Below are 20881 nucleotides of genomic sequence, written 5' to 3' on the forward strand. Positions count from 1 at the left end.
ATCATGCAAACAAATTTTGACCTATGTAGAACTTTATTTTTTTTCAAAAAAAAAAAGTACATTATAGTTGAAATTGAGAATTCTGTAAAGACAATTCAAAATGTGTATTTACATTAAAAATGAAATAATATGGTTAGCCTAAGACAAAAATAGGACATTTTAATATGTAAAAAAATATGAAACTATGGACACCACGTGTCTGAAAACGAGGGAACTGTGTCAATCATTGAGACCAATTCTGAATTATAGCGTGACAATGACGTGGTATATTATATATTTGGCATTAAGTTTATTTTATTTATTTTTCTGAAATTAGCAGTAAGTTTATTAGACCTGCAAAAAAAAAAAGGCATTGCAGGGGAGTGGGACCCATAATGGTAATGTTTCAAACTTTCCAAGTCACGTGATGACCAAAGGGAAAAGGTTTCTATTTTTGTCTGATAGCACCTCAAATCAAGGTATTAAATATATTTCTACAGTTAAATCTGATTTAACTAGTTAAATCGAACATAGTTCAAGTGGTTAAGACAAATCTTTGACTAAGAGGTCATGAGTTTGATCCCACCTCCGTTGACGAATATTTTTAAACAATTTTAGTATTTATTATATTAGTAGGGGTGATTTTTTGTTAATATATATATGTATGTGTTTGGCAATTTACACTATACTAAAATATTTGGCAATTACACTATACTAAAATATTGACTGAATCTTAATATCAATTTTGAATTCTTCAATTTAATGGATAATAGTAATAGAGATTTTTTTTTCCTTGACATTGATATATCAATAGAGATATGAATCAAATTGTTGACAAATATTTTAATTTTCGGAGAGACTTTTACATAACCCTCCATCATTAAATTGAATAACCTTTTCATTAAATTTGGTTGAAATTTTTTAATGGTATGTTTGTAATGTTCTATCAGCTTTTTTATTATAAAAAATAACTACGACTAACTCATAAAGTTTTTGAAGTTTTTTTTTTCAAAAGAATATGGTTAAATAATTGTAAAAAATATTTTATTATGAATATTAAAAAAATTACCTTTAAATAACATTAAGATGTTCTAATTGTTGTTATAATTAATTTAATTATGATAAGCACAATTTAAAGATTAAATTTTAATTCAAAAAGGTAAACTTAGATAAAGCTTAAACCTTAGTTATACTAAAATGTTTCTATATAGATAAGATTAATAGGTATAATAAATCCTTTATTCAATATAAGCATAATTAATATTATTAATATTAACATATTAATCTTTCATTTAATAAAAACATAATTATGTAATTAATACGTTTAAATACTATTTTGATCAATGTCATATTTTTTGATTTGGTTCATTTTGGTTTACGTACTTTCAAAACATTCATTTTGGTCTATATACTTTTAACTTTTATTTATTTTAGTCTCTATACTTTCGAAATGTACGTTTTTGTCTCTATACTTTTAAAATGTATATGGATCGGTGTGTGGGGGTTAGCTAAATGCTCTTCAATACGTAAGTTAAATGAGGGAGTAATGAGTATGTCGAGCAAGGGTTGTTTGCAAGAGTTTGCATACATTGGAGAAGCGTGTGATATGAGTGTGAGATTCTGACATTTTGTACTTTGTACCTGTCATTATATATAGGGCACGATGACATAACGGAAGATTTCAAACACTTAATCAATCGTCTTTCTGCTGAATGTCAGCATATAATGCGCTAACATATATCATATTCAGGTGAAAGTCAAGTCAAGTGCTTGGTGCTCTTCCACTCTCCCATCCACCTCGCCTTCGGGTACTCGAGCTTAGGCCCAAGTACATGTGTCTAAATGGGAGTATGCCATGTGGAGCTTCAAATTTTTACCAATAACAGGTGATATTTTATGTTGATGCAGAAATTTGGCCTCCTAGGTTCTCACCAAATTCGCATCAAATTTTGATAATCATGAGACTGATAACCCTGCAAAACCGAACAACACTAAACTGGTGTGACTCCTGTCACACGGGTTTCGATGGTTAAGTTAGAAATGGAGAAGTCGTATGCAAAGTACGGGAGATGGTTTTGGCATACCTCTAGGGTTTAGCATGTTGTTCTATTTATAGGAGTTTCTCCATTAGGATCTTCTTGGAGATCTCTCGTGTTGGACTTGTCTAACCTACCGTTGATGGAGTTGTGGAGTCATGGAGGTCCTTGGACTAGGCCACTTCACTTGACTGGAGAAGAAGGAAGGAATTTCCTGGCCATTTGGCTGAGCCCTGCTCGACACCGAGCATGGGTCGGGGATAAGCCCTGGTCGACCCATGTGGTTTGGGCCCTTTGGCCTTTATTTGACTGTTTTGTGTAATTGGGCATCTTCGACGATTGATCTAGACCCACTCTTTCATCGTTGACTGAATCTCATCCCATTTTAACTCATAACATTTTCTATTAAGGATTCTTTGAATGAGAGCATTGAATTGATTTTGGGAAGAGAAAGTAAATTATGCATATTGCAACTAGAGGCTTGAAAGGCAACTAACTTGTTCACTACTTGGTTGTTGTCACGTTAAACAAAGGCTTGGAGGTCCCAACTTTTGAAGCATATCTGGTTCATTGAGCTTATATAATTGAGGCTCTAGTGTCTCTTGGCATGATGAAGCAACACAATCAATTTAGAAAGTAAAGATAAAGATGATAGTTTTTAGTATCAAACTATAGATGTCAAATACTCCATGGTGAATTTTGATTGTGAGAATAAGTATGAAGGGAAGAAGGGGGAAGAAAGAGACGGGGAAAAGTCATGTCAACCAATTCAATCGGCAAATATATGTATGTACTAAAATTTCCATTTTATCAGAGTATTTAACGAGCAAGTTAACCATCAACATTATATTTTTTCGTTGGATCAAGTTACACTAAACTGTAGTAAAAGATTACTTGAAACTATTTTTCAAATCTCAATAAATAAAATGTCACTTTTTAAACTTTCGTAGACTATATATAAATCAAACTTAAAGTTCAGGAATCAAAAGTATAATCTGTGATAGATATAGTTATAATTACAATTTCAACTAAACTAGACAAAATAAAAAGACATTACCATCCATGTTATCCCTCCTTAAAACTAGGAGCTTAGAAAAAGGAAGAATAGTTAAAAGAAAAGTTTTGTAAAAAATGTATAATAATAGCTCATTAAATGGTAATTAAGTTTAAAAATCAAATAGATTTGATAATCAAAATGAGATCTCAATATAACAAATTTTTAGAATTCAAAATTTGAAATTTGAATATTGTCTCATATAGTTAAAGGGAATAAGAAAATGGGAAGCATAAAATATAATATAAATTAAAGCAAAAAGTCAAAGTTGTAAATCATTTTGAAATGAAAGAAATACATAAAAATTCAACCAAAAGGTCATAACACGACAATTTTTTAAAGTTCAATCATCTATTTAAAAATAAAAATCCTAATTTATTTTACAAATCAAATATTTATACTCACAAATATATAATAAAATAACAAAATCAAATTCTTCGATTAGCTAATTTTAATTAGACCGATACATATGTCATACACATAGAAAATATGATACATAGCGAGATATTCGAAATTATTCTTAACTATATAATTTAATTTGTAAAATAGATTCAATGACCATAGAAGTGCAATTTACAATTATTCTAAAAGAGTATTGCTATGGTTGAAAAATAATGTTTATGAGATTCCATATATTAAAAAAAAAAAGCAACAAAAATGATAAACTTTTTTTTTTTTTTTTGGTGAAAAAAGGAAAAAAGTGTAATGGGAGGATTCATTTGAGTGGCTGCAAAAGCAATAAAGAAACAACATTTTGAAAAACTTTGTCTTTGGTAGTGGAAAGGTTTTAATTATTTATTATTATTCTTTTTACAGTAAGAAAATGTTTGAATTTCAAAGGAGGCTATGATTGCATTATTTTTAAATATCCTATCCAATATCAAGCAAATTCTTTAAGAGTAACTTATATTAAAAAATGATATGACGCATTATTATAATTATTATATAAGCAACAGCTGATTTAACTTTTTTTTTATTATTTATAAATTGTAGGTTTAAAAATAGGTTTGGTTTGGAATAACGATTTAGTCCATATAACTTTTGATAATTAAATATTTCATAATCATTGCTGGTTTTTATTCTTTCCTTTTTAATGAAAAAAGTTAAAAAAAAAATAGACAAGGGTACATTCCATAATCCTTTGTGTTTTCTTTTTTAAATATTTTTAAATTAAAAAATTAACATTTTTATTTGAAAATAAATCTTATAAAAAAAAACACATTTGACGCCTGTACTCTATGGTGAAAAATCTCATCAAAATTAATAATCGATTTTTATCATGTAATGATTTAGTTTTGTAATTTATAAACAAATTGAGTTCTTTATTCTAATGAACCAAACTCAATCTGCTATATATGGATTGGATTGGGTTGTAAGGTTGTAGAAATTTTGAAGCCTTTCGCTCTTATTTAGTAAGAGATCGGAGAACATTGATATGCTTGGAACACAAACAACAACCCATGAGCGTGAACAACAATGGACGAACATAAACAACATCATACTTTACGAACTTGAACAACAATGCACACCTTAGCTCGAACACAACCACGCCAATGAAGAGACGCAACACGAATTCAATGACGGTGAGAGATTTGAAACATGAACGTCACGATTGAGGTGAGGCAGTGAGAGAAGAGAAAAAAGAGATGTGAAAATCGAAAAAACTTTTACGCAAAACCGAAGATTACAGAACCAAAGTTAACATATATACATATGTATATACAAGAATGAGACAGGAAATCAGAGTGCATAGAACTGCTCGAATTCATGCACATTATGCTATGCTTTTGAGGTCCCTATCTCATCTACTTCTACAGAAATCCTCTGTGTCTAAACAAAGTGATATTTCATAGCATTTTCTGTTACCTTTTTGAGTGCTGCTTGGCTATGTACTTGCGTTCTTCACTTTCTGTTTACGCTTCTCAGCTTTCTCAGCCTTCACATCCTTTTGTTTTAGCTTCTTCTGTACAACTTGCAACTGCTGTGGAGAGCCCCTTGCCTCGCCTTTTCTAGCCTCTCCCCCCAAGTGAGCGTATTATGGGGGACCGTCAAGCACATCCGGCAGATGGCTCTTGAGCTTCCGACGAGTTATCCGCGATTTTCATCTCATCCTTCTTCACTTTCGAACCCCTCGAGCCTGTTGTTTCCTTTTGTACATATTTGAGCTTCTGCTTGCACTGCAACTTTTGTGTAGACTCAGCCTTGTTATTGTCGATATTCGTTGTATCTTTCTCATTCTTCACATTATTTTGGGCTGTTGTTTCGTTTTTCGCTACCCCGGGCTTTGGCTTAAATTGAAACTTGTGTGAAGAGTCTTTAGCAGTTGACATGATAGGGGTAACTTTCATCTTATCCCCCGTCTTCGTATTATTTTCAGATGCTTTCTCTTTATGCGTTGACTCTTGCTTAGGCTGAAACTGCAACCCTTGTGAAGATCCTTTATCTGTTAACATGTCAACAACTTTCATCTTACCATCAGTCTTCATATCATTTTCGGATGCTGTTCTCGACTCGAGCTTAGGTTGAAACTGCAACCTCTGTGACGACCCTTTAACTGATGGCATGTTGCCAGCAGCTTTCATCTTATCCTTTGTCTTCATAACATTTTGGGATGTTATTTCCGACTCGAGTTTAGGTTGAAACTGCAACCCTTGCGAAGACTCTTTAGTTGTTGGGATGTTATTGACAACTTTCATCTTACCTTTTGTCTTTGTATCATTTTGAGATGCTGTTTTCGATTTGAGCTTAGGTTGAAATTGCAACTCTTCTGAAGACCCTTTACTTGTCGACATGTTATCAACAACTTTCATCTTACCTTTTGTCACCGTATCCTTTTGAGATGCTGTTTTCAACTCGAGCTTAGGTTGAAACTGCAACCCTTGTGAAGGCCCTTTAGTTGTTGATATGTTATCAACAACCTTCATCTTACCTTTTGTCTTTGTATCATTTTGAGATGCTGTTTTTGACTCATGCTTAGGTTGAAATTGCAACCCTTTGGAAGACTCTTTAGTTGTTGACATGTTATGGCCAACTTTTATCTCGTCCTGAGTCTTCATATCATTTTGAGATACTGTTTCCGACTCGAGCTTAGGCTGAAACTGCAGCCCTGGTGAAGGTGAAGGCCCTTTAGCTGTCGACATGTTACTCGTAACACTCGTCTTGTCCTCTTTGCCCTTCCTTTTTGTTGCTCTGCTCTTCCTTCTGGAAGCAGATGAAAGGCTGGTGCCCAGGCTTGTTTCTTTTCCCTTCTTTTTTGTTGCTCTGCTCTTCCTTCTGGAAGCAGATGAAAGACTGGTGCCCAGGCTTGTTTCCCCAACCATGTTTGAAGTGTTGTTCTTCTGTCTTCCACACTCCAACTTTCTCGAGAGTTCTTCAATTGATGTAATGAGTTCGGGATCACTGGAAAAAAAAAATACAGGTAAAGAACATGAAAAGATGAATACATTCATGACAGAAAGAAAAATTGAAAAAAAAAGGGAAGGATGAATATATTTGGTCTTGAGGAATTATAAAAATAGACTTCCCAATTGAGTAAATCAACATAAATATAACCCAGGTTCAGGGGGACTGTTAGTAGGCATAACATAATTAGCTTTCTTGCGTACAGATTGTATGCTTTCCTTTTTCTGTTTTCATTTGTTACCATTATTCTTTTACCTTATTTGTTCAGTCACTTCTTCAAAACTTCAAAAAGTAAAATTAAGGTTTAAATACACTATTTTGGTCTCTCTACTTTTAACTTTTGTTCGTCTTAGTCCTATATTTTTAAAACGTCTGTTTTGGTTCCTATGCTTTAAAAAGTGACAATTTTGATCCTATTTGTAACATTTTAATACAATGCAAACTCTATAATACAAATTTAGGGCTACGTTTCAAGAATAGTGAGTGAAGTGTCATGTTAAAATTGTGATAGAAATAAATAAGATAAAAATGAAATTGAAGGGACAAAAATGGTTCTCTTTTAAAAACATATAGGGCCAAAATAGACATTTCGCAAGTACAGAGAATAAAACAAACAAAAGTTGAAAGTACAGGGTTCCGAATGACCCAAAGCCGAAAGTACAAGGACCATAATAGTATTTAAATCTAAAATTAAAAGAGATGAAAACAAACTTTTGAATCCACTAACTTAAAAGCCAATTGAGCAGAAATCTACGGATTCAAAGGTGAGACAATTTCTATCAAGAATAATCAACATAAACAAGCAGAGTTCAGAGAACAATAAGAAGATAACTAGATAAGCCTCTCTTGATGATGATGACAAGCTATAGAATGAAACTCTACTCACCTCATACTGAGTGCAGGAGACATCTTCAGTTCATCAAGTATGCTTCTCACTCGAGAAAATTCGCTCTCTCTGTCAAAAGAGCCTTTCTGTCTGGACTTGGGCACTGAAGTATTTATGCAATGAACTTTTTTCTTCAATTTCATCTGAAATAAGATTTAGGAAAAAGATACAGCTTAAAGATATACGTTAAAAGAAAAGAACAGATAGCATTAAAATACAAGAAGTTACCTTCTTTGGGGCATTGGACTTGCTGCTCTTTGGATTTACCATATGAGTATTTTTTACCGGTTTCATGGAATCAGACGTTTTACTTGAGTTCTGTCTGATTGGAATTACTACACCATCGCAGCCGTCATCCGCATTAGCACTATGCAGAACTTGTGACGGTTTAGTGTTCAACGGAGTTGAATCATTGATAGGATCAGCTTTCTTCCTACCAGAATAAGCAGTTCCACAATTGTGGTCATCCATGGGATTCTTTGCAAAAAGCAATTTCCACACATCTTCCTTCCTGCAAGTGTTCTTCATTCTGATGGAAATGGCTGTGGGCGGTACAGGTTTCTTGCAGTTATCTCTTAAACATACTTTGACAAGAGGATTCTTAATCTTCGAAACTGCTTCTGCCATATAATTCAAGAAATGAAGGTTCGGCTTCTTTCTTTTCTTAAAGAGCTCAGAGAATGCTTCAGGTAACTGTGAATGCATATCAGTTTTACCAATAAAATCATAAAGCAGGTTATAATACTTCCCCAAATTGGCTGAAAGTAAACACATCATAATGACAAGTCTCAGCAGAAAAATGGGATAGTACTCCTTTGAGTTGATGTTGGATCTCTTAATCCACTCCCTTGCACCACAGTTATTGAAGAGAAGTTCATGAACCATTTTTGCTATAGAGTCAAACAAGTCTCCAGAAGATATTTCAGTATTCACCACGATTTGTCCTTGCCTGCCGGACAACTCCTCGCACATGAGCCACTCAACGAACGAAGATCGAGTGGCATAAAAGCATCCTTGAGACATTGATATCAGGACAAATTGACGCTCGACTATATACAGGAAACAGTTAGGTGACATGTAATCACACTCTTTCTTCCAGTTGACAAAAGTAAGCATCAAAGCCTCATGCAACTGATTGATTAGACCACCTTCTTCAGAAGTTTCATAAACTTTTCTAGCCATTGAACTTTCTGAAGTTTGTGAAGCTATCATGTGTCTTTTGAAAGCATCAATTACTGCCTTCCAATGTAACTTCACGTGGCATCTACTGGCAACCTTGTCATACAGTCCAGAAGTTAGCCTCCCTGAACCTAAAAGTGCCATCACCACCTTTCCGATCTTTTCATATGATAACTGACCCTTCGAATGAATGATTTTCAATATGACTGTTTCAATGACACTCCTAGAAAGTCTGGTTTCTCTTAAAGCAATCATATTTTCAGTCATTCGATCGGTCCAACAAAGACCAAAAACATTATCAAAGAAACAATCAGCATATGGTTCAAGATAACTTTGCAGTTTTTTGTTATCGTCAGGACATTTGGCAAGGTCGGATGATATCAGAAAGTTTGCAATCTCAAAGATACGAATGGCAGCTGAACTTTGACGAAATTTCGAGAAAGAATGCATGACGGAGAACCCATGAATGTCGCTTAAATGTTCCAAAACTTTCATACCGACAGAAAGTAACTCTGTGCTCCAATAACTCCTAGCAGCAAGAGCGAACTGTTCAACATTCATGCTCATCAGCTTTCCATTCCTCTGAATAGAATGAAGGCTGATATGCATAATCCAATCGGCATCAGTAAATAACAACTGATAAGTGTTCAGACAGTCAAACTGCTTCCTCATACCCAAGTATTTCAAACAGAACCCTTCATAAATTATGAACTCATCGACAATTTTGGTACCAAGGGACTCAAGATATGTTATTATGCCTGTAACATAATCCTTCCAGAGGTTCCAAAAGTGGGAAAGGGTTTCAATGGAAACCTGGCTCTGAGAAATTTTAATCTCCACATGTTTCAAGAGATCGCTGACTAATTCATCTTCCCAGTTGTATGATAAGGTATTTGAAGAAAGGTGAGCATCAAGAATTCGTCGAGCTGATAATATCTCACCACAAATGTTCTTATTTTCCCGGGAACTGCTCAAGTGATGTTTCATATCCAACAAACTATATATGCCATCAGATAGTATTTTGGTCTCTGAACAAACATTTCTGTGGAAGACATCTGAATGTAGCTTTGCAATTGATTTTGCTTTTGATAGAAGCTCCTCCTTTTGCTTAAAATGCTTCAAGGGCCATCCTTTGCTTTGGTTTGTCCATAGAGAGCTGGCTAGAACATGGAATAGAATGAGTTCCACAGCTTCCTCAAGTTGGTCAGCCCTCTCTAATAAATCAACTTCAAGCAGAAGATCCCCTTTCAGCCTTGCAGCGGCGGCAGCCTCCATAAAATTGCCAGATTTTTCTTCCAGTGATAAAAGCTCATCAAAGCAGCCCAAAGACTTCAAAAATAAACGTTTGGAATCTATGGAGTGAAAAGCTTCAACAAACTTCATCATTGTTCTTTCATCCTGAACCCTATGATAGTGAAGTGCACATTTTCTTAAAAAAGTAAGCTTCAAATCTTCCAACTCATCATGAATATTACTGAATAAACTATCTTGACCCAGATGTTGTTTGCAGCAGAGGATGAACTGCAGCCTGACATTGGTAAACTTTTGCACCAATGTCTCGGAGACAGATTTTAGAAACTGGGAATTCTTGAGAAAATTTCCAACTTCACAGAAACTAATGGCTATCATACTTTGATATAATTCAGAGAAGTTAGAGGCACTTGCAGAGAAAGTATAAAGGGCTATTAGTTTTTCCAAGACCTTAATTCCAACCGAAAGCACTTCTGAACTCCAATATCTCCAGCCAGCTGATGTAAACTGGCAAGTAGCAATGCCAATTAAACCACCATTCCGATGCAGGGACCCATTGACCGCTTCTGTAGTCCAATTAGCATCAGGATTGAGCAAAAAGTAGAGTGTTTCATGATTATTGTATTCCCTCCTCACTCCGAAGTAAGACAAACAAAAATCCTGTTGACTCTTGTAGTAATCATTTACATCATCTTCAATGTCAATAGAACATAGATAATCAATTACGTCAATGAGACTATCCTTCCAGAGATACCAGAAGTAAACCAATGTTTGGAAAGACACCTGATTTTTGGAGATTGTTTCTTTTGAATGCCTTTGTAGATCACTCTGTATCACATTTTCCCACGTGTAATTTGACACATTTAGTTTAAGATGAGCATCTAAAATCTTCCAGGCAGAAAGAATTACACCTTTGAAATTTTTATGGCCCTCAGAAGCAGTAAGATTCTGTTCCATCCCATCCAAGCCACTTATTTTGCATGATAAGATACTAGCCTCAACAGAAATCATGTCACAAAATTCTTCTGAGTCTTGTTTCGCAATTGATATTGTTTTTTCTATAAGTTTCTGCTTGTGCTCGAACTCCTTTAATGGCCAACCTTTGCTTCCAGAAGTCCACAGCGAGTTTGCATATATATAGAAGATGAGAAGAAAAGATGCCTCTTTATAGTTTCCCATCTTCTCTAGCGCATCAATTTCAAGAAGAAGGTTGCCTTGTGACCTTGCAATGGCCAGAACCTCTGGAAAGTTTTGTGCTTCCAATTCTAGTGTCCCAAGTTCATTTAAGTAGTTGAAAGACTTCAAAAATGAACGTTTCGAATCCATAGAACAGAAGGCGCTGACAAACTTTAACATGGTGCTGCTATCTTGTATTTCATGAAAAAGGAGTGCACAACTCACGAGATAAGATTGTGACTTGTCGTGAACAGCTTGAATTTCATTGGCCAGATCTACATTTGGAGTCTGTTGAAGTCTTAAAAATTGGATGGAATAAAGCCCCAAGTCAAAAATCATTCTCAGGTTCTCATAGTCAATGGATGACTTGATATAATGATCGTCTGTAAAGAACTTAGCCATTTCAAAAATATGAACGGCAGTGAAAGCTTGGAAATAAAATGAGAGAGAGCTCCTGACGGAGAGCATATGAAGATCTTTTAATTTGGCTAAAACCTTCAACCCAACAGAAAATACTTGTGAAAACCAATAACTCTGGGCAGCTGCAACAAATTCTCGAGAATTGATGCTACCCAAATTTTCATTGCCTTCAAAAGATACAGTCCTAGCCCATTCAGCATCAGGGTCAAGTAAAAGGAAAATACTGTTTCCGCAATTTAATTGCTTCCTTACACCCAAGTAATCTAGACAGAATTGTTCATAGCTTCCACAATCACTGATAACTTGGCTTTCAGGAAGTTGCAGACAATTCAATATGCTCAAGACATTTTCTTTCCAGAAATTCCAAAAGAAAACCAGTGTCTGAATGGAAATCCGGTTTAAGGAAATTGTTTTCTCCACATGTTCTCTTAAATCTGTCTCCGTTTCATTTTCCCAAATATATTTGGAGGCACTGGAAGAGAGATGAGCATCAAGGATTCTCCAGGCAGACAGAATTTCACCTCTGAGATTTCCATGCCTGTGGGAGGAACTCCAGTTCGGCTCCATCTCAAACAGTGTCCTTGTCCGATTTGATAAGATATTGGCTTCAGTAGTAACATAATCATAGAAGCTGTCTGACTCGTTCATTGCCAGTTTCTCTGCTCTGGCTAAAAGTTTCTCTTTTCGCTTAAATAACTTAAGTGGCCAACCTGTTTTTCCACATGACCACAAAGAACTGCAAAGCACGTATAGCAGTATGAGTGATGATGCATCCTTGAAGTTTCCAGCCTTCTCTAAACGATCAATCTCAAGTAAAATATCCCCTTTATTCATCACGATATTAGCTGTCTCTTTTACATCTTTCTCCAGCAATAATTCTTTTTCAGATAGACCTAAATTCCTAAGGAATGAATATTTTTCATCCATGGAGTTGAAGGAATCAACGAATTTCATCATGGAACTAAAATCTTGAAGTTGGTGATAGTGAAGGGCACCTTTCTCCAGAAACACATGCCAGATATCTTGACTTTTCTCAATCAAATCAACATCATCGAATTTGCTCCAGCGGCTGATCACTTGCAACCCCATGTCAAAAATATTTGCAACGGTGCAGACATTCAAGAACTTTAAGAAGCATTTGCCCCTTGAATATGCCTCAGCCGCTAATTTGTAACATTCAGCCAACATATAACAGTCCCCAGCATCTTCTAACTTTGCTTCTCCACATTTTGTTAAATATATATAAGCTACATAAATTATTGAGACATTACATTAACAAGATAATTTAAGATGGGTGTTACACTTCAAAAAGTACGCATCATATACTTAAAGAGGGAGAGAAATCAAAGGAAATAGAAAAATAATAATAACTTAACGATAAAGAAGTGGTGCAAATAAAAACGATGGATAACAAATACATATTTATGCAGAAGGTGGCATAGGAGAGAGAAAACTAATACAAAAATAAGGTCCCTTTGAGGGAAAGACAACTGAAGTAAGACAAAGTAAATTATATTTTTATTATCCATTTCCTATGATCTGAGGAAATTTGAATTTCTTGAAATCTTATATTTTGAGGAAATAAGGCCCCTTTTGCCTGCCTTCTCCTATTATAACCACTCTTAACAAACTCTCTTGCTACATATTATGCCTTGCTATCTAGTCCCATTAGGTTCCAATTATGATCCTTGAATGACCTTAGACTTTTATTTTAAACAACATACCAACTTCTCGTTGATTAATGAAAAGAAACAAAAGTTGTTCAGAGGAAACAATCTCCCAAGGGAGAGAGACGAAAAAGAAGAAAAGAGAAAGCAAGACCCCGAAGAGGGAAATAAAATCCCAAAGAAGAAGAAAGATAAAAGACAAAAAAGAACATGGAATAAAAGCTTGATAAACCACCCACTTAAAAGGAACTAGTCTTCGAAAGACTTTAATGAAAACAACTTCAGGAACATCTTTGAAAACAACTTCATGTAACAAGGTTATGTAATACTGAAACTTTAAACTCGTTCAGCTTCAAACTGCAAACTTGCTTCTATAAAGAACTTATAAGCAAAAGGTCCTTATTGTCAAAACCATTCTAACTCTAAGGTAAGAAAGGCTGACCAAGCAATGAAAAGAATGGAGCATCCTCTTCTAAAAACAACTCTTCAGGATGCAAAACCAAGAGGCTCTGCGTGAACCATCAAGAATGAAAAGAGAGAGTTCTTCAAAAAACCGAACAGACAACCAAGCAAAATAAAAGCTTCTCCCACAACACTTTCCAAAGAGAAATAAAGCCAAAATGAAAAGAAAACTGCTGCTTTTCCAAGAACCAGATGAAACTCTCCTTGAGAGCCGAGAAAAACTCTTAGACTTTAAACAACTAGAAGATTAAAATCATGTCTTCAAATTTCCAAATTGAAATTTTGTTACCTGCTGTTTTATATTCTTTCAACTCAATGAAGCACTTAGCAGCAACCTCAGCACGATCCATGGAAATATAAATTTCAGCAGCTTCCCGAAGAGCATTACAAGTCATTTGAGAATTTGAACCATCCAATATGCCAGCAGTTGCACGAAGAGAAGCAGCCCTCGCCAATTCTTTTCTATGCCTGTCTTGAGCTCTTTCAAAGCACAAAGATGCTGCCCCATAAACACCCTCAGAAAATAACTGCCATAATGTATAAAATAAAAACAAAATATGAAGAGAAAAAAACTTGCAACAGAAATGAGGATTGAATCAATTAACATTTCAATATCCTAACAACCAAACCAGTATATATATTTGCCTATATAGATATAAAGGACAAGTTCATATAACTAAAACTATTTGGAATTTCATATAAATTTATCCAATATGTTTCCACAAACCCCTCATCGGTCATCTGTTTGGTCAGTGAGCTAAGATTTTGAAGCCTTAGTCTTTTTCAACATTCTTTCAGAAGGGAGTGAGATTTGGGATCTCACCCAACAAGCGTACAAGGCTTTGTTTTGAAACTCTTTATCTCTCTTTCTTTTTTTCTTTTTTTTTTTTGACAAATAAAATAAAAGAATGAAAACGAAATTTTAACATAACAGTTACCAGTACAAGAACCCCACCTTCCAACTGCTCACACACCCCAAGCTATCGTTTCCCTTTACTGGGCCGTACAGATATTCCTTCAAATATTGGAAACAAGAACTACAACTACAAAAAACAGCTCGATACCAAAATGATTACAGACATTGTAATTATAAAGTATTTTGAGTAAGAACACCAAGAAGAACAATGAAGTTCAGCTAACTCCAACAGTTCTCCCATTCTCTTGATTTTTAATTGTACACTGTTATTTCATTTTAACCAAATAGCCAAAATAAATGCTTTGACAAACATTCATTCACATGATTTTAGCTTTTCCTTTTAACCCGTTTCCCCATAATATTTGTGCCAACTTATTATTCATTCAGAAATTAAAAGCCCAAGCAATATGTAACTCCTTATTAAGTCTCAAAATTTCCAGCCGTGATCTCAAAAGAACAGATTACTCAAAATTTCTACTGAATTTCTGCATAACAAACACCAGCTGGGCTAACCACCCTTTCTGGCATTCTTCTAAGTGGCATTAAATACACAGTGGTAAACTTTCCAACACTGCATTCACAAGTGTCAATCTCCCTATCAGACAAACATAAGTTCTTCCAGCTTCCTTTCCATCCTTTCCTCAACAATACTACAAAAAGGCCTTTCCTATCTGGACTATAACCAAGGGGCATACCAAAATAAGTCTATCCATCTTGCAGCCAAAAAGATCAGCATAATCATTATTGAGTCCAGCTTCTATATTGAACTCAGCATAATTCCAACAAAAAAGGAACGAGATACCATATCACCTTATCTAAAAACTCTTGAAGATTTTATTCTTGTTCTTGTTTTCCTTTTTATTTTTTGTTATTTTTTTATGAAAAACTAAAATTCATTACCAAGATGAAGAAAAAAAATATAAGGAAAGACCCACTAAAAGACAGGTCCGACCAAAACAAGGGAAAACCCTGCAAGAAAATTACAAAAACAGACCCCAACTTTTAGTAACAAAAAGTAAAGATTTGATATTTGAAGTTAAAGCTCCGCTGTCCGATATTTGGTTTAAAAGGAATCGAAGAATCTTCGAAGTGAAGAGTAAAGATTCGGTTGATGTTTTCAATTTAGCCAAGTTTAATGCTTCTCAATGGTGTGCTCTTTCTAATTTGTTTGTTGATTATTCTTCAAGTATGATTTGTTCAAGCCGGGAGACTTTTATAACTCCTTCTTAATCCTTGTTTCTGTTATTTTTGTTTCGTTTTTTCTTTCACTCCTTCGGGAGTTTGTATCTTTGAACAATTTTCTATTCCTTTTCATTAATCAAAGTTCGTTTCTTGTTCGGGGAAAAAAAGACTAGTAACAAAATAAATTAGAATTGAGAGCTCAAAGAGAAGTATTGGAAAAAGTGACATACCATACATCCTCCCATGTTTAGAAAAACTGAGAAACTTTGTTATGTCTTGCAAGGGTGTTATCAAACTGAAAATGGCCCCCTCTTGTTTTTACATCATGGAAAACTGAAAACTTTTAAAGAGAGCATGGGAAGGGTACATTTCCTAAGAAACCCATCTTTTCCCTCATTTCAGTATGCCCACCCCACTTGTTCCAGGACGACAAACAGCACTAGAAACTAATACTTGTCTAAAATTTCTAATAACTTTGGTTTTTTTTCCTTATTAAAGCAAACTAGAGAAACTTTTGTAATTCCCTTGGACCGTTCTTGGGTTAATATCCTTATCACCTTGTACCTTTTGGATATTTTTTTTTTTTGAAAATTGGGAGTCGGAGCTTTGCTCCCCTATACCCAGGGACACCCGCGCCCGCCCCAAGGCCCGAACCCCAGATACATTAAGGGTTTTTGATATTAAGCTCATAAGAAGGTTCAAACCTGAGACCTCTAAGCCATTATGACCAAGAGACCCCAAGCCCTTGCCAACTGAGCTGCCCCTTGGGGACTCTTGTACCTTTTAGATATTTTAAAGAAAGGATGAGTTTTTCCTCTCTATCTATGTATCTAATATACTAGAAGTACCTAGACTCCATATGAAGACTGTCAACAATTATTAGAATAATCAAGAGGGTACTTGTTATCAGTAATTTAGTATATGATCATGAATGCAGGAAAAGTTGATCAGACCTCAACTCCCACCGAACTCCACTCCTCTTTCATGCTTGGAACCTTCATTGCTTGTATGATTGAAGAATCCAATGTCTTGACTTGAATAAAACATAATTTTTTCCAATAGTCAACAATCGGATTGGAAAAGTCCTGTTTGTCTTCATAAATCCATAATCTTTGCCTCGGACGTGTAATTGCTGTATGGAGCAGCTTTAATTCCCAACATAAGTCCATACGTACAGGTTGATTGAAGTTTGGAGAACCAGGAGCCATTTCAAGCATATCTTGCTCAATCATATATTGATATATTACTCTCCACTGATGTCTCAGTGGCGATGAGTTGAAAAAGTTGTACAGCAAGACATCCTAAAATTGCAGGAGAACTAAGTCAGTGCATGGATAGTATAACCACCAGATTGTAAGTGGAAAGAATATTTTCTGTGCCTGTGGGGATTGGCTCAGAAATTTATTGTTAATATAAAGAAAGACCTTCAACATATAAACATACATTATATACAAAACAAAGGTATGAATGATTGTGCTTTAGATGATAGAAACTAGAAAGGTAACTGATACTTAAATGAGTACATGCCATAAACTGAGTTTTAAGATTTTTAAAATACTTGACATCATTTGTCCTCCAAACTAGAGAAGACTCTTAGAAACCAAATATATTTCCATTCAACGAGGATTTAAATCCAGCTATATCATTTCCACCAATATTTGTCACTCTTAACAGATTTATTAGATTTGAAAAGTAAAGAATTAATATTCACCTGAAACTCCAAGCACTGACACTCCATTATTGTAAGGACAATAGCTCGATTCCCTACATAAGTGGAGATCTCCTCCCTGGCATGCTCATCTCGAACTAGAATGACCTGTTTTGCTCCAAATTCATGAGTATCTGCTGGTATATTACCCCTCTCTTCAAATAAAACCTTCATCACGTTTTGACCTTTCCCAGTTTCAAGAAGAACTGGAGTTTCAAGATTGACAGAACTCATTTCACTTGTTTCAGGGCACAGTATATCAATAGATTGAGGAAAGAAGCGAAAAAGGAGATCTGTAATGCTATTAGCGAATTGGAGAATTTTGGGTTGTGTATGACAATTCTGATTTATGTGAAGAATGTCAGGGATTTTCATTAATCCTGCACTAACGTCTTTGCCATCAGGTTTTACTCTTGATACAAATTCCTTGTAGAACATAAATCTTATGTCTTGGAACCTGAAGCCAACACCCTTGGCAATAGTTTGAACTGTATTGGTTGAAAAAATAAAGCCCGAATTGACATTTCTGCACAGGTACTTCAAAAGAGCAATTTGCATCATAGAAAGAGCTTGCACCTCATCCACATATACAAAATCCATTTGTTCACCTGTATATTGTATAACTTCCAACCGATGATGAAGATCAATGACTAGATCAGCCAAATCATATTCCTCTTTTTCTTGCTTCATCTTTTCATAATCTAAAAATATATCATAAATTCTCTCTCTTTTCTTCCAGCTCAATGTGGATTGACCCCTGGAAACTCGAGTATAGTCTAGCTTACAAAGTCTACCATCGGGAGCTTCCTTTACTCCTAATCCACCTTTTATCTGGGAAGTGATTTCATTGAAAACCATGGTAGCATCAAGCTTGTTGGTTAGACGGCCATCAAAATAGGGCCAGTAAGATGAAGCAAAGTTTTTAGCAGTTACTTCCTTTGATACCATAAAATTATGGGCAGCATTTGATAATGAATCTTTGGACTTGCCGCAACTAAGTTTCCACTGTTTATGGAATCTAGCAAAGTACGAATCTCCCACAGTTCCATCAAGCATTATCAAAAACTTTCGAAATGTTATCACAAGAGGATATGAGTTGAATGGAATACCATCAAAGCTATTTGGAACATCCAAGAGAACTTGATCATCATTCATATCGAGCATATCAACTTTATTAAACTTCTGGTTCCTTTCTAAAATGTTCCCACTATCGTAAATTCTGCATATAAAAGAAACCTTTTATTTTATGGCTTAAACAAATAAAGCAAAATTCGATTATAATAAAAATAGAATATGTCAGAAACATAATTTCAGAAAGCTCAAGAAACATTATGAGATCATTCTTTGTGGTAAAATAACTGCATAGAGAGGAGGAAATGCAATCATCTTCTCAACCAACATAATATTTGTTCTTTGGAAGTGCAAGACTGCAATTATAAGCAACATGATAACTAAAACTTTTGTTCTATTCTAAAACCTAGTAGCCGTCTTTCTAGTTTTTGTTCAAGAAAACAAAATGACAATTCTATGAAGTGTTTCTTTGACTGAACAATTCGGATGCTTAATGAGAGAGACAACGTATAAGCTCATTATATGCTTTATAAGCTTCTTTAATTTCATTGTGCCTTTGGAGCTTGACTTTCAATGTTGGGCCATTTTAAGCAATTTAAATTCAGAAAGTCAATTACCTAACCTTTTTTATGTAAAGTTGTAAACTTACCCTTATTTAAACAAATTAAGAATTTTTCTCTCCTTCGACGTAAAAGCACTTTTATATCAGTAATGGAGAGTCTCATATGTGTTTGTCTAAGTCTAATGTATTATTTCAAGTCCTTTTCCAAACAGTGTAAGCCTTAGGAATGGTAATTTGACAATATATTAAAAAAAAATTGTTGAAGAAAATTGTTATTACTCTTCCTTGAAAAATTACAAGCAAAAAATGTAAAATATAAAACTAAAAAGGAAAAATAAAAAAAAGGAGAGAAGACTAGAAAGCTACCAAAAATATGTGGCACAAGGGAGAAAAATACGGGAAACTTGACTAAATAAGGAATAAGATCATAAAACTAATTGTCAACAATTCCCTTAATTAAGCCAGACTCCTCCATCAAACATGGCGTATGTAATTTAGCAAACAGAACCTAATGCATTTTTCACTAAAGGTATGACTGTAAAACAAGTATCAGAAAGTTTTAACAAACCTCTTCAAGTAGGAAAAGTGCTCCTTTACAGCATGACATTGTTTAAGAGTGACTGTGATAAAAAGCTGTCGCAGGAAAATCCTATCAGTCTTTTTGTCGTCCTCACCACCCTCATTTCTACAACTTATTTCTGAATTTTCTCTCGTTACCTCACTACATCCCCCGATATGGATCTTCTGCTGTTGTTCTCTCATAAACAGCTTTATTGTCAAAGCTGCAGTTTTTCCAGAACCAGGCCTTCCCATTATGAAGGCACTGGTAGGCAAAAGAATTATCTCCAATTGTTCATCTTCAACTTGGCATGGAAGGTCCAGTTCTTTAATATCACGGCCTGAAAGTAAGTGCTTTGCTTTTTGATAGGATAAAGACTGAAACTTCATCTGCAGAAAATTCTTTTTCAGAGTTAAATTCTTAGCATCATCACTGTCAGCTTCCAAACTTAAAATGGCATTTAGCTCAGCTTTCATGCTATCCTTATAGAGAACGATATCATGAGAAGCAGCACTCCATGAGACCGGAAACTCAAGATCCCTGGAGCCACATAAAATAAAATTGTGTGAAGCCAACATCATGTAATTGGTAAATATTTGAGTGAGCAATAATTTTCTAACATTTCACATTTAAAATGAGAAGACATGGATGTACCCTTTACGAGACTTTTCTTTACAATGACTTAGAAAGTCATCAGTATACAGCTCATGTATGCTGGTAAGGCAATCAACAAGTACTTTTACATCCGCCAATGGTTTGATATCCCAGATCTTTAGAACTTGGTTATACTTTGAATCCTTCTCAATATCCAATGAGAATATGATGAATAGACCTTCAACTTTAACACATTTTATTATGTTAGAAGATTTAGGGTTGGAGAAGCTGTCAGTTTCTTGGCGCCAGCCACTGGAAAGTCTGAGCAACATGACAATAATTGATTTCTTTTGGTTGATTGGGACTACTTTCTGGAATGATGCCCTAAAAGAATCACTTAGAAGAACCTGAGATTACCGGAAGATGAATTTGTTTGAGCACATGAAACATCGATTGGAATATTAATAAGCTGAAAGTATATATTAATATTGAAAATAACCAAGTGCTATTACACAAGGACAGAGTATTAAAAGATACATACCTTCCACCGAGACATTTTAAACAGTACGCTATCCTTTTTGAGTAAATCATCAAGCTCAAGCAGCACTTTCTTGACCTCTATTATAGCATCTGCCAAATCCTTGTCTTCCTCGGCATTGAAAAAACATTGACGATCCTTGGCATTTGAAACTACAGTTTCCCAATCAGAATTACTATTACCCAATGTTGTTGCATCTCCCACAACCCAAAGACAGTGCCTACAAAGAAAAAAATTCT

General features: G+C 34.8%; 1 protein-coding gene across 3 annotated transcripts in view; it reads right to left on the bottom strand.

Annotated features, from left to right (window-relative positions):
- Positions 1 to 4919: 4919 nt before the first annotated feature.
- LOC111023887 (uncharacterized) overlaps positions 4920 to 20881 on the bottom strand; it is a 38223-nt gene continuing 22261 nt past the window's right edge. For all 3 annotated transcript variants that reach the window (XM_022301385.2, XM_088117972.1, XM_088117973.1), the window contains exons 7-15: positions 20646 to 20862; positions 20165 to 20511; positions 19520 to 20050; positions 17322 to 18537; positions 16564 to 16911; positions 13802 to 14039; positions 7586 to 12630; positions 7358 to 7500; positions 4920 to 6468 (exon numbers count right to left, since the gene is read on the bottom strand). In XM_022301385.2, coding sequence (XP_022157077.1) covers positions 5118 to 6468; positions 7358 to 7500; positions 7586 to 12630; positions 13802 to 14039; positions 16564 to 16911; positions 17322 to 18537; positions 19520 to 20050; positions 20165 to 20511; positions 20646 to 20862 — 9436 coding nt within the window. In that variant the 3' untranslated portion in view covers positions 4920 to 5117. The remainder of the gene's footprint in view (positions 6469 to 7357; positions 7501 to 7585; positions 12631 to 13801; positions 14040 to 16563; positions 16912 to 17321; positions 18538 to 19519; positions 20051 to 20164; positions 20512 to 20645; positions 20863 to 20881) is intronic.

Source organism: Momordica charantia (assembly GCF_013281855.1).
Source record: "Momordica charantia cultivar OHB3-1 chromosome 9 unlocalized genomic scaffold, Mcharantia_2.0 BLBB01000009.1, whole genome shotgun sequence".
Classification (NCBI taxonomy): Eukaryota; Viridiplantae; Streptophyta; class Magnoliopsida; order Cucurbitales; family Cucurbitaceae; genus Momordica; species Momordica charantia.